A 13897-nucleotide genomic window follows, 5' to 3' on the forward strand; every position below is an offset into this window, starting at 1 on the left:
ACACGTGAGACGGCGCCGAGGGTGGGTCGTGTTCATGTTGGCATCATACAGTTTAATTGTCTATATGTTTAAGGATCATATTAAAAAAAAAGGAAAAAAAGAGGACATCAGAGACGTGAGGAGACCATGGGACAGACCGGGCCACTCCGGATCAGGAACGTCTCATTATCCTTATCTTTCCAGTGGGAATACACAATACAATAACACATCAGAAGTGTTGAATAAAAGTGAATAAATGTCATAGTTTTTAACGCAATCGTATCATCTATTAATCCTCGTGACTGAATAAGTGTGAGGGATGGAAGTCATTCAAGTGCAATTTATTCTAAAGTGTTATATTTATTCAATTTTTTGTTTTAGATTCAATATTATCAACACTATAAAAAGCAATATATTAAAAGTATAGATAGATATAATATAGTAAGTAATTAAGTAAGTAAGTAATTTTTTTTTTCATAGCGCTTTTCTAGACCAGGGTCACAAAGCGCTTAAACAATCAAAACAATATTCAATAAAGTATATACTTTAAAGGTCAAGATAAAACTGATAACACAACAGCAGTTCCAGAAAATCAATGAAAAGCCTGAACAAATAAAAACGTCTTAAGATGTTTCTTGAAGGAGTCAGTAGATCATCAAACACAGATTGGAGGCCCATGTTCACCCATATTTGGATTTTATTCATTAGGTGCCCAACAATTATTTTATTTAAATAATTGGTTCACAGAGAAATGACGATGCTTTACTCGTACTTATTTCATAGGTTTTGGTTTTCCTACGTTTTTTAATTGTTTAGCCAGTACATTGATAAACTGATGATCACATAACCTCCTTGGCAGTGGTAATATCAGCAGTTCAGGTGTGTATCCTTCACTTCTATTTATTTTTTTAAGCATCTGTCGGATGTTGTATGGCTGTCATTGCATGGACTCAGAAACTAATTTATTTATTTCGAAAGAGATGACAGTAGAATTTCATGAAATATTTATACATTTTTATTTCAACCATTTCAACTGAACGACATGACATTTTCTGATCCCCTCTATAATCTTAGTTGGCTGTCTGGGCTCTATTAGCTTTCCATCATTCAAATATATTAGTTTTTTATTTTTGTCTGATGGAGAAATAAGGATGCAGGCCAGGGTGTACTGTACATCAAATCCTTTAATGTATTGTACTAAATCCTATTATATAATGGAGCAACTTCCCCTTAAGGATGACTCACAGTTTGTATTGTGTGTTTTCAGTATTTGACAACTTGACAATTTCTGCCATTGGTCCAGACTTGGATTTTTTCTTGGTATATTAACCACGTCAAAAAAAATTAAAATAATGTGGGCAAAATAAAGAAAGCAAAACTAAGGTGTCAAATATTTCAATGCTGTGTCATAGCACTTAAAAATGTTGACAAACAAATACCTTTGAATTTTAATTAACATAGTTTTCATTTTTCTCAAAGTCACATGACAAACGTCTAACGAATCAAAGAGCGATACGTCATACAGCGTTTAACAACCCGGAAGTGACGCCGGAGCGTCACCGTTACCATAGTTGTAGTCTTTGGGGTCGCAGGATAATTCACCTGACGCAGACTCCACCAGGAAATATGACCTTCCCTGCTCGTGTAATAGCAAATTTAATATTTTAATGTTCACGCTTTATATATTTTATTTTTTAAAGCCTATTTGAAATCGCGTTATGCAGTTACTGGAGTGCGTGGATCATGGATCTTCATCCTCCGAGCGGCTCACGATGTTAAAGTGAATTCTTTCTTCGAATCGTCCAACGATCGCATCTCATCCTAGACGGGATCATGGCTGAATCCTCGCCCCTGTCCGGGGTCAACGTGGTTCTGGTGATGGCCTACGGGAGCCTGGTGAGCCGCGCCGGAGCTGACATGACGGTCCATCTTCTCACACCATTGTTGTGTGTTCGCAGGTGTTCGTGCTGCTCTTCATCTTCGTCAAGAGGCAGATCATGCGTTTTGCGATGAGATCCCGGCGAGGACCGCATGCTCCGATCGGACACAACGCACCGAAGGTAAAGTGATGAGAGAAAAAGCGCTAAACAGGCGGAAAAAGATCAATAAAGTTAACCTCACTACAAATAAAAATAACATTGAACATTGTAACATGTATTATAACCGCTTAATACACTGTTCTTAAAATACAACACCCTAGTTTATGTGCTATATTCACATTTATTCTCTGTGTGTAACAGATTTATTATGTTTTTTTACATAATCTGGTTTTCTTTAGGCTTCTGCCTCATAAGCAATTTACCAAAGCAGCAACACACTGACAGATTTAAGTGTGTCTTAAATAGAACTTGGAACTATATTGTACTACAAAACTCTATTTTCATTGAAATATTTAAAGTAGAAAATGATCTAAAGTGTCTCGTTTGCCATAACCACACCCATTCTGCTGTTATTGGTAAGTAAGTAAGTAAGTCATTTTTATTTGTATAGCGCTTTTCCAGACCAGGGTCACAAAGCGCTTAAACAATCAAAACATTATTCAATAAAGTATATATTTTAAAGATCAAGATAAAACTGATAACACAACAGGAGTTCCAGAAAATCAAGGAAAAGCCTGAACAAATAAAAACGTCTTAAGATGTTTCTTAAAGGAGTCAGTAGATCCATCAAGCGCAAAGAGAGAGGAAGATCGTTCCAAAGCTTAGGAGCAACAGCCTGAAAGCATCATGGTTTGTCACTGCGCGTCATCAATCCTGGAAGTCTCCCACTTTATGGAACCCACTGTATAAACAAAGCACGGGTTGATCATAGCTGGCTGGAGAAGGAGTGAAGCCATTATTACATCATAATGGACTCCGCTCTCGTAACCTCTCGTTTGCCAAGGTTTTAAAAAAACATGCGACCGTATGTGAGTGAGTCACGAGAGTCGGGTTTTCACATTAGTTGCCCTTCAAGTTCAGTTAAATCTCGGTGTCTCTCCCGTTTCATTATGTATCATTAAATAAACAACATTTAGTCATGTTTTGAGAGAGTCAGTGGACACGTCTGTGTTTGTCACTGCAGGGCTTGAGGGAGCAGATCGACTCGAAGCTGTCCAGAGTCCAGGAGATCCGCTTTGAACCGCGTCTGCTGTCCGAAGAAGACGACCGGCTGAAGCAAACTTCTCAACTGAGTGAGTGACCGACGCGTGCAGCTGCTTCTGTGTCGTTATGCAAACTCATTTGAATGCATTTTTTCCCAGGTTGCTATAACTACCTGTACAGGATGAAAGCTCTGGACGCCATTCGAGACTCAGGTGAGTGACGGTCTTTTACTCGCAGCCCCTCGTAAATCAAATGATTGAGTAATAAATATAATCATAATATTATTATTAATTATTATTATTATTAATACTATCATAAAACTCACTGTTTCCTTTCGTTTAAAATAGTCTCAAAATTGTTCTACATAGAGTTCTTATATCTCTATAAAAGTCTAATGTTTACATGAATTAAACCAATAAAGTTGTTATTAAATATCAACACACGTTCCTCACTTTATAGATTATTTTGTTTAAAACAAAACTTGATTAAAAGTATTAACAACAACCAAAAAAATGGTTGTTCATGTTTTCTTAATTTAAAAATATAAAAAAAAATAATTCAACTAATTTTGAGAAACTAAAATATGCAGACAAATGCCAAACGTAAGGAATTTGAAAAGATAAAGTACGAATACCTATAATTGAACTGGTAAAAATAATGAGTATTTTTTGAAGTGAGTTGATAAATTAGGACCTTGTGAAACCAGCTCCTGTTCTTTTGCTGCTGCCCTGATGACACAGTCGTCTCCACCCTGTCTTCACTCTTTTCTTCGCCTCTCTCATCTCTGTCGATGGATCTGAATCTCTAAAATATTCCTCTCTGCTGTCAGAGATTCCTCTGCAGGAGATCAGTCGCAGCCCGAGCGCGTTCACGGGTCGCAGCTTCAGGAACTGGCTGCTGGAGTTGAGGAACTCTCACTCGCTGATCAAGAGCAGCCGCAGCGCTCTGATCGACCGCCTGCTGGAGGGTTACGACAACGCTCGCCACGGCACCGGGGTCAGTGTGGGTCAGGGGGGCGGCGGGGAGTTGAAATTTTCAGCCACAAATTGATCTTTTCTAGATGCAAGGGTGGAAATTCTTCTGGTGCCTTTACGCTTTTTTTTGTAGTTGTCATCAATCACTGAAGGAAACAGGAGAAGTATTATTTTCACACGATCTTCTTGCACTTTTGTTTCAGGTGTTTGGAGAAGCCGAGTTACACGAGTATCAGCAGGCGCTCAACGAACTGGCTGATGTGTGAGTAGCCATGTGTCTGCAAGACTGTGTGTGTGTGTGTTTGCACATTTGTGTGTGTGTGTGAGACAATGGTGTAAATATAAATGTGTAAATCAAATTGGTCAATTCAAATGTTTTATTGAAGCTCCTGAATTTTATAAATACGTAAGTATTGCTGATGCACTTTTTATGATTCTATAGATATTTTTAAATACTTTAGTTTACATAACTTTTTCACACAAGTAGCAAAAAGAGTTTTCAGTGGGCGGGGCTTAAGCACATTTTCTAAGTAAGTAAGTTTCTAATGTAAATACTCCAATGAAAAAACAGTTTTGTACGAACAGACACATACTGATGATACAATAGAGTCCAACATCTATTTAAGACACACTTAAATAAACACGTTAGTTGACCTTTAAGATCTATATGCATCATTTATCTTGACCTTTAAAGTATATACTTTATTTAATATTGTTTTGATTGTTTAAGCGCTTTGTGACCCTGGTCTGGAAAAGCACTATATAGATACAAATTACTTACTTACTTACATTAATGATACCGTTTTGAAACACACTTAAAATTAATACTACATTAAATTATAAGCTTTGTATTATTTTAACTATTTAATGAAGTTTCAAACATGTGTTGGTAAAATACGTCGCAGCAGGTGTGACCAGATGTGCATTTTTGTGACAGAATCATGACTCAGTAATTTGCCTCACATGCTAACTCGCTGTCACTCCACCTCAGCGTGAAGGCCTACTCCAGCACCACCAGTCTGGACCAGCACCACCAGTCGGCGGCCAAGGACCTGACTGGCTCTCCGGCCCGTGGCGCCCCCTCCACCATCCAGGTCACCTACCTGCCGTCCACGGGGCAGCGCAGCAAGAGGCCCAAACACTTCCTGGAGCTGAAGAGCTTCAAAGACAACTACAACACTCTGGAGAGCACGCTGTGACTTTATTCATCCGACAGGAGGACACGTGGTGATGCTGTGTTGTCGTCTGTGGGTTGTTGTTTGTACAATCTATTTTTATTGTTACATGTTTGTTGTTGACTTGAACGTGGGTTCAACACAGTCAGTCAGAACACAACACATCTTTTGAAAAGGACCTGGCAAAGAAGTGTGGGCAAGTATGAAAGCCTGGATTGGGGAATGAAAACATAAAAGAAAAGTGTTTTCCACTTGAAGCCCTAGTGAAAAGTTTATTTTATTACAAACTTGAAAATGTGAAAATATTTGACTTTTGAAACAAGATTTTGAATTTTCAACTGGTAGACACTTGATTGTAAAATATTCAACGTAAAAGATGTTGGATTTTTTTTTTTGTATCTTTGTATAGCTGTGAAAATAAATCTGGAAATCTACGTTTTGGTGTGTGTCGTGTCATTGGTTTGCCACATGGTGGCAGTATAACAGCGTTGATGACAGCATCGCTACTTTTTTTATTCTATCGAATAACGTGTAACCATACTGTTTTATTCTTATCAAACAAGTCTGAAATAGCAAAAGCAATTAATACACCTGGTACCTTCTCACTTTCATTAATCCTTGATACAAAAAATAGGAATATTACTTATACATGAAGTTAAATATCACCCTCATCTATAGGTGTTTCCAATGTTTCTTTTCTAAGGTGATGATTATTTATTTTTGCTAAGTGAACTTAAAACATATTTATGTCTTTGATCGTAGACTGTTGAACATTTAAGGAAAGGGAAGAAATTAATTTTGATATACCTTTTGTTACAGGAACAAAGTTAAGACACTAGAAAAACTGTACAGATGGTGTTAAATAAAGAGAATGAAGATAAGAGTTTCTTCATCTGATTGAAGCGGTCATGTGTCTTTTTGCTAAATTCCTCAGACCTTCTGAAAACAGATAAAAACTTAGCAGTGCTTTGTAACACCAGCAAATATTCACTCATTCATGTCCAAACTTTGTATAGGTCGCAGCTATGAAGCACTGAAGGTCATTTCTTCGACAACTATCATGATGTTTGTATTTTTCTCTCCAAACACAAACACTGCAAATTCCAGGGCACAGGTCCCAACTGGCTCTTATCTTGGTCAAATATGTTTTTCAGTGGTAAAAGAGGTTTGACTGATAATGGGGAAAATAGTCAAGTTTGGTGTCTCGGATGTTTATCAATTGTCAGACTCACAGAACTCATGAAAATATCATCCTAAAACACATATTTGCCTCATACTTACAGACATACCTGTGAATATCATATATATATTAGGCCAATCCACCTTTGAAACCAAATATTCCACCAAAGAATGGTGAAGTAAGAAGGTATCTTCTAGAAAAACACTTTCTTTCAAGCTGCTCGAAGACTCTAGAATGAGTTATGTTGCATTTAAAAAAATAAAAGTGGGTTAGATTTCTTGTAAATGTATTGTTTTTTGATGGATAAAGACAACTTTCAACGGCTCGTACGTAAAAAAAATATATAACCATGAATATTTAAATTTCTGATTTGCCATGTAACCAGTGAAGCAAACACAAAAGCTTAAGTGTCAATCCTGGTTGTATTCTTGGTTGTGTTGTCCCCTAAAAGTAATATGTCTCGTACATAATGTTTGTTTCATTTTGTATCTCTCTATCAACGACTGTTAATAAATTAAAAATAAAAGACGACCAGGTCAGTGTGTGTGTGTCACACAGAGTGACAGCTTTATTATTCACTTAAATAACAGTATAACACAATATATCTACAAGTATAGAACAGAAAAACAAGTAACACGTGTCTCTTCTACTTTGATTATGAATTGAACTACACAAACTATACAACTTGTGTGACGCTATCATATTACTCACCGTAGCCATGAGCTAAGTCAACAACCTTCTGTCACAAAACCTATGTTTACATACTATTTACATCAGACACTCACCAGGCTCTTCCTAAACGTACACTTTCATAGAACTGATTTGACCTTTGACCCACATTTCAGCTGCTCTGGTTGCAATCGATTTAGAGTATGTATGAGTTCATGTCCAATGATGCTGTGACATAGTGTTCATATCTGCACCGAAATAACATGTTTGACCTCCAGGGGGCGGTCGTGACCAGGACTCTAATGACGCCGCAGGTGTGAGTCGGCAGGTGACCACCAGGAAGTGCTGCTTCAGGACTTGATCTCGATGACCTTTATGAAGGGCAGAGCCTTGCTGCTGTGTGACGTGGGGGTCAGCTGTTTGCTGTGTAGAGAAGGTCACACAAGGTCATGAACCTGCAGAGCAACGAGGCCTTGTTGTCGTCGAATGGAAGCGTCACCTGTAGACGACTTGTGGTTTGTTCTCTGTGGACGTGAGCGGTGGAGGGTTCTGGTCCGACAGGAAGTACTCCATGTGGTCGTGCATCTCCCGGTTCTGTACACGAGAAACACACACTTGGATCTGAAGTTCTAGACAACATCCAGTCGAATAACAGAGCAATGGATGAAGAGGTTCCGATGGAACTGTAGATCATGTTAATGTACAAGAACATAGTCTGTTTTCTGACCTCGGCTTCCAGGTAGGACACCTTCTCCTCCAGGTCCCGGATGAATCGCTCCCTCTCCTGGATGACGGTGCGAGAGTTCTGCAGCTGTGGAGGACACGAGTCAGTCAGTTGATCATCAAGATTGAACTTCTGTGTTTCTGAGTCTCACCTGTTCGATCATGTGACGAACTTTCCTCTGCTGACTCTTCAACATGTCGTCCAGGTGATGGAGCTTCTCCTTCTGGATGGCAACTTCTTTCTCCAGCTCCTCACATCTGGGCAAACAATGAGCAGAACTAGAGATGAAGTTTGTTCTTTTTTAACATCACAAAGCAACTATATTTGAAAAAGTGCATGAACACATTGTGTATTTAAAATAATGTCTGGCTTTAAATGTGCTCAACTTCCGGTGTGTACTCGCTACACTTCGGGTATGTACTCGCTACACTTCGGGTGCATACTTGCTACACCTCGGGTATGTACTCGCTACACTTCGGGTGCATACTTGCTACACCTCGGGTATGTACTCGCTACACTTCGGGTGCATACTTGCTACACCTCGGGTATGTACTCGCTACACTTCGGGTGCATACTTGCTACACCTCGGGTATGTACTCGCTACACTTCGGGTGCATACTTGCTACACCTCGGGTATGTACTCGCTACACTTCGGGTGCATACTTGCTACACCTCGGGTATGTACTCGCTACACTTCGGGTGCATACTCGCTACACTTCGGGTATGTACTCGCTACACTTTGGGTGCATACTCGCTACACTTCGGGTATGTCCTTGCTACACTTCGGGTGCATACTCGCTACACTTCGGGTATGTACTCGCTACACTTCGGGTATGTACTCGCTACACTTCGGGTATGTACTCGCTACACTTCGGGTATGTACTCGCTACACCTCGGGTATGTCCTTGCTACACTTCGGGTGCATACTCGCTACACTTCGGGTATGTACTGGCTACACTTCGGGTGCATACTCGCTACACTTCGGGTATGTACTGGCTACACTTCGGGTGCATACTCGCTACACTTCGGGTATGTACTCGCTACACTTCGGGTGCATACTTGCTACACCTCGGGTATGTACTCGCTACACTTCGGGTGCATACTCGCTACACTTCGGGTATGTAGTCGCTACACTTTGGGTGCATACTCGCTACACTTCGGGTATGTCCTTGCTACACTTTGGGTGCATACTCGCTACACTTCGGGTATGTACTCGCTACACTTCGGGTGCATACTCGCTACACTTCGGGTGCATACTCGCTACACTTCGGGTATGTACTCGCTACACTTCGGGTGCATACTCGCTACACCTCGGGTATGTCCTTGCTACACTTCGGGTGCATACTCACTACACTTCGGGTATGTACTCGCTACACTTCGGGTATGTCCTTGCTACACTTCGGGTGCATACTCGCTACACTTCGGGTATGTACTCGCTACACTTCGGGTGCATACTCGCTACACTTCGGGTATGAACTCGCTACACTTCGGGTATGTACTCGCTACACTTCGGGTATGTCCTTGCTACACTTCGGGTGCATACTCGCTACACTTCGGGTATGTACTCGCTACACTTCGGGTGCATACTCGCTACACTTCGGGTATGTACTCGCTACACTTCGGGTGCATACTCGCTACACCTCGGGTATGTCCTTGCTACACTTCGGGTGCATACTCACTACACTTCGGGTATGTACTCGCTACACTTCGGGTGCATACTCGCTACACTTCGGGTATATACTCGCTACACTTCGGGTGCATACTCGCTACACTTCGGGTATGTCCTTGCTACACTTCGGGTGCATACTCGCTACACTTCGGGTATGTCCTTGCTACACTGCGGGTGCATACTCGCTACACTTCGGGTGCATACTCGCTACACTTCAGGTATGTACTCGCTACACTTTTGGTATGTACTCGCTACACTTCGGGTGCATACTCGCTACACTTCGGGTACATACTCGCTACACTTCGGGTATGTACTCGCTACACTTCGTGTACGTACTCGCTACACTTCGTGTACGTACTCGCTACACTTTGTGTACTTACGATCTATACTTCGGGTGCATACTCACTACACTTCGTGTAAGTACTTGCTACACTTCGTGTACGTACTCGCTACACTTCGTGTACGTACTCGCTACACTTCGTGTACGTACGATCTATACTTCGGGTGCATACTCGCTACACTTCGTGTACGTACTCGCTACACTTCGTGTACGTACGATCTATACTTCGGGTGCATACTCGCTACACTTCGTGTACGTACTCGCTACACTTCGTGTACGTACGATCTATACTTCGGGTGCATACTCGCTACACTTCGTGTACGTACTCGCTACACTTCGTGTACGTACTCGCTACACTTCGTGTACGTACGATCTATACTTCGGGTGCATACTCGCTACACTTCGTGTACGTACTCGCTACACTTCGTGTATGTACGATCTATACTTCGGGTGCATACTCGCTACACTTCGTGTACGTACTCGCTACACTTCGTGTACGTACGATCTATACTTCGGGTGCATACTCGCTACACTTCGTGTACGTACTCGCTACACTTCGTGTACGTACTCGCTACACTTCGTGTACGTACGATCTATACTTCGGGTGCATACTCGCTACACTTCGTGTAAGTACTTGCTACACTTCGGGTATGTATTTGCTACACTAAAGGTACGTGTACTCTTCTCTTTGGGTAGGTACATGCTCTACTTTGTATATCTACGCGCTACACTTATGGTACGCACTTGCTCAACTTGGGCTATATACACAATTGACTACAGCTCGTACGTGCATGACCTCAACTGCGTATGTACTCCATTCGGTCTGTAAATAACTCTTAATCAACTCATAAACAACTTTCCAACATGAATAATCTGGGTATGTTCATGGTCTCACCTCTCTGTCTCCTGCTTCTCGTCTCTCTCTGCTCTCAGCTGCCGCAGTTCAGCTTCTCCTGCTGCCACTTTCTCCTTCAGTCCTCCCTCCAGCTCCAGACTCTCCACCAGCCTCTGCAGCTCCTCCACCTCCTGACTTTTCTCCACCGATTGCTCCTCTGTGTCTCGTAGTCGCTTCGCCTGCTCAGCAATTCGTACTTTGTAGTTATTGTTCTCCACCTGTGAGACAAAGTGTTTGTTTCTTTCAGCAGAGAATCAAGGATGTTGACCTTGACAACACTCTTCTGATCACCACTTTACTCCTGAAGGTGCTTCTAAGAAGACACCTCAGCCGACTCATGACACGCACCTGAAGTCTCTCCAGCTCCTCCTGGTGCCGCTTCTCCATCTCCTTCAACTGTTCGTACAGACGTTTGGTCACTTGCCTCAGGGTGGCGCTCTCCCCGTTAGTGTCCTCCTGAGTGACGCACACAACCAGATTTGAACCCCAAGAGCAAGTAAAGAGACATTTAGTTGCAAAGCGATGACGATGTGGACGACAGTGGCAACTAGTGTGAAAACCGAATTTTCCTGACTCCTTCACATGTTTCAAATGTTGAATTCTTCTTCTCCAAGATACAGTAAGTCTCTCATCATCATTATGTTTTGATCTTATTACTTTATAAAGTTCACCCCGTCTGAAATCTCAGCGAACAAGAGGTTACGAGAGTCCATTGTTACATAATAATGACTTCACTCCTCTTCGAGCAAGCTGTAAATCTTGTTTATACAACAAGTCTCTTGAAGGTGAATTCTGGGATTGATGACGCACAGTGACAAACTTTGATGTTTGACCAATCACAGCAGAGTGGGCGTGGTTATGGTAAACAAGATTTTAACAACAGAAAAGCAGTGTTTTCAGTGAGCGGGGCTTAAGATCATTTTCTAATGTAAATATTTCAGTGAAAAGAGAGTTTTTTACAAACAGACCCTGATGATACAATAGAGTCCAAGAAGACACAATTGTTAATAAAAATAAATGTGTATTAAAGAAAAATGTAAAGGGTTTCAAGTTATTTTTAAATTTAATTTCTGGAAATATAAAACAATTCTTCACAAAAACTGTATTCATATAAATGCGTCCATCATGAGGACATCAATAAAGAACATATTTAGGATAATACACTTTTTATTTTAATATTAATTTAACACAATCTATCCAAGTTGAATTAAAAACAATAATATGACCTGCATCAGGCCCCCATACATACATCTGAAGCACAACACATTCAAAGCCCAATTGTACCTTTTCTTTTAAAAGTACAGGTCGTCTAAACCATTGTCAGCCCTCTTCAAAGGTGGGTCGGATGAAAACCGATCTTTGCTGAGCTACACACACATAAACACTAGGGTGCGCTAGTTAATGTCCCTTTGGTACAGAAGATGAATGAGTTGTAATTTGATGATGCTTCTCTGTTCACACCAGGATAATGTGACAACACACATGTGAAAACTGCTGAGTCATGGGTTGAATATATGGAATACATTCCTCACAAACATGACGATGATAAAAGATCAATCCTTGGAGTCAAAACAAGAAGAAGATTCACTCACTTGTGAGTCGAGGTCGATGTGAAGTGTGTTTCCGTTGACGGCGGTGTGGTTGTTGTGCATGTTGACGTGGTAACCGTTGACTGGATACTGAAGGAAGGAGAAGTTGAACTTTAAATAAACATGAATCCATTCAAATGGTTGAGATTTTTACCTTTTTGTTGTTGATGCTCTGTTTGGCTGCCATCTGCTCCCTCAGCGACTTCAGACAGTATCTCACCTGATAAGACACGACTCACCTCAGAAACATGCACGACCACTGACACACACACACAGTTACACACTCGCACACTGACCTCCTGGATCTGGGAAACCTCGTCGGTCAACATCTTGACGCTCTGAGCCGCCTCTGGATGGGTCTCCTTAAAATCCTTTGCAGTGAAAGAAACCATTATTAGTGACGTGTTCATCCACGGAAACCTTTACACTTGGAGGCAGAAACTGTTGATTTTCATTGTCTTTTTTAAGACCTAACTTTTGTTTTCTTCAAAATAAAATACTTCACTTCAGTTCTGATCATAAATACCAAGTAAAAAAAAAATGTAATTCCCTTTAATGCGCTTGAATCCACTTTGTTAAATTGTTTGGATTTCTGTTCATATCTTTAATATATGGAAATAAAGTGAAGTATTTTAGGTGGACTAGAAGCAGCATCAAAGTTTAAAGCACCAACATGATTTTAATAACTTAAAAAAAAACTCTTTAAGAGCTAAATTTAAGCACTTTAGATGCCTGTGAAGTCAAACATTTATGATTAGTTTTTTCCTAATGTCTTTTATTATATTGAAGACGTGTGCAATGGAAATTTGTGTGAGACTGGATTACATTTAAAAAAAAAAAAAATGGAAACAGAGTCAAATTACTAAAAAAAACCTAATCCTCATAACACATTTTTTAGAGAAAAACAAAGTCGACATCAAAGATCGAAGCTCATTAAAAATACTTTAAAGAAAGTATTTAAGTCAAGGGTTTAATAGCAGAGAGGGACATGCAGTGGACTCATGAAGTTTCATCCGTGAATAATGTGACGATGCTACAGTTTCAGATTAAAAAACATGTTAAAACCTTTACTTGTTAAATCCCCCTGATGTGCTTTTGTTTAGTAAACAATGATGGACCTGCACTGGTGGTTCTCCCTGAGCAGCATTAAATGATTACATAAATGATTGACATGTGAATTCCGGGCTCAGAAAAAATGTGAGCTAGACAAACACAAAACAGGTATGAGGCAGATTTTGTGTGTGTTTAACTGGGACATAATTAGAATTTGTCTGGAAGCGTCTTCACCAGGAGTCAACAAGCATCGTCGAGACGTTTAGATCTTGAAGCTGCAAATTTAGTTTTGCTGCTAAACTGAAAAAAAAGGATAAATTATAAAAGTATATAGTGTTACTTTCACAGAATAATAAAACTTTTTTTTCGACAAATCAAAGAAATGAATTTTTTAAATGACTTAAAATACTTAAATAAATAATTGTTGGTGTGTTTTTATTTGGATTGTAGAATTTAAAAACTGCATATTCTCTCTTTTCCAAACAAGTTGAAGCATTATTTAATATCATTATGTATGCCGTCCTTCCAACAACTGTAGTTTAGAAAAGTTTATTTTTATTATCATTA

General features: G+C 40.2%; 2 protein-coding genes across 2 annotated transcripts in view; one reads left to right on the forward strand and one right to left on the reverse strand.

Moving 5' to 3' along the window:
• Nucleotides 1-1561: 1561 nt before the first annotated feature.
• On the forward strand, nucleotides 1562-5615 carry LOC148083588 (lipid transport auxiliary protein 1-like). The gene is made up of 7 exons (XM_087785756.1): nucleotides 1562-1875; nucleotides 1938-2039; nucleotides 3043-3151; nucleotides 3221-3274; nucleotides 3892-4058; nucleotides 4240-4298; nucleotides 5028-5615. Exons 1-7 carry the CDS (start codon nucleotides 1813-1815, stop codon nucleotides 5233-5235), a joined length of 762 nt encoding a protein of 253 aa, XP_087641882.1. The 5' UTR covers nucleotides 1562-1812; the 3' UTR covers nucleotides 5236-5615.
• Nucleotides 5616-6938: 1323 nt separating this feature from the next.
• tuft1b (tuftelin 1b) overlaps nucleotides 6939-13897 on the reverse strand; it is a 19872-nt gene continuing 12913 nt past the window's right edge. The window contains exons 4-12 of the mRNA XM_087786711.1: nucleotides 12574-12648; nucleotides 12432-12497; nucleotides 12281-12367; nucleotides 11037-11144; nucleotides 10689-10906; nucleotides 7936-8041; nucleotides 7788-7871; nucleotides 7560-7654; nucleotides 6939-7483 (exon numbers count right to left, since the gene is read on the reverse strand). Coding sequence (XP_087642837.1) covers nucleotides 7411-7483; nucleotides 7560-7654; nucleotides 7788-7871; nucleotides 7936-8041; nucleotides 10689-10906; nucleotides 11037-11144; nucleotides 12281-12367; nucleotides 12432-12497; nucleotides 12574-12648 — 912 coding nt within the window. The 3' untranslated portion in view covers nucleotides 6939-7410. The remainder of the gene's footprint in view (nucleotides 7484-7559; nucleotides 7655-7787; nucleotides 7872-7935; nucleotides 8042-10688; nucleotides 10907-11036; nucleotides 11145-12280; nucleotides 12368-12431; nucleotides 12498-12573; nucleotides 12649-13897) is intronic.

This window comes from Callionymus lyra, chromosome 3 (genome assembly GCF_982586985.1).
Source record: "Callionymus lyra chromosome 3, fCalLyr1.hap1.1, whole genome shotgun sequence".
NCBI lineage: Eukaryota > Metazoa > Chordata > Actinopteri > Syngnathiformes > Callionymidae > Callionymus > Callionymus lyra.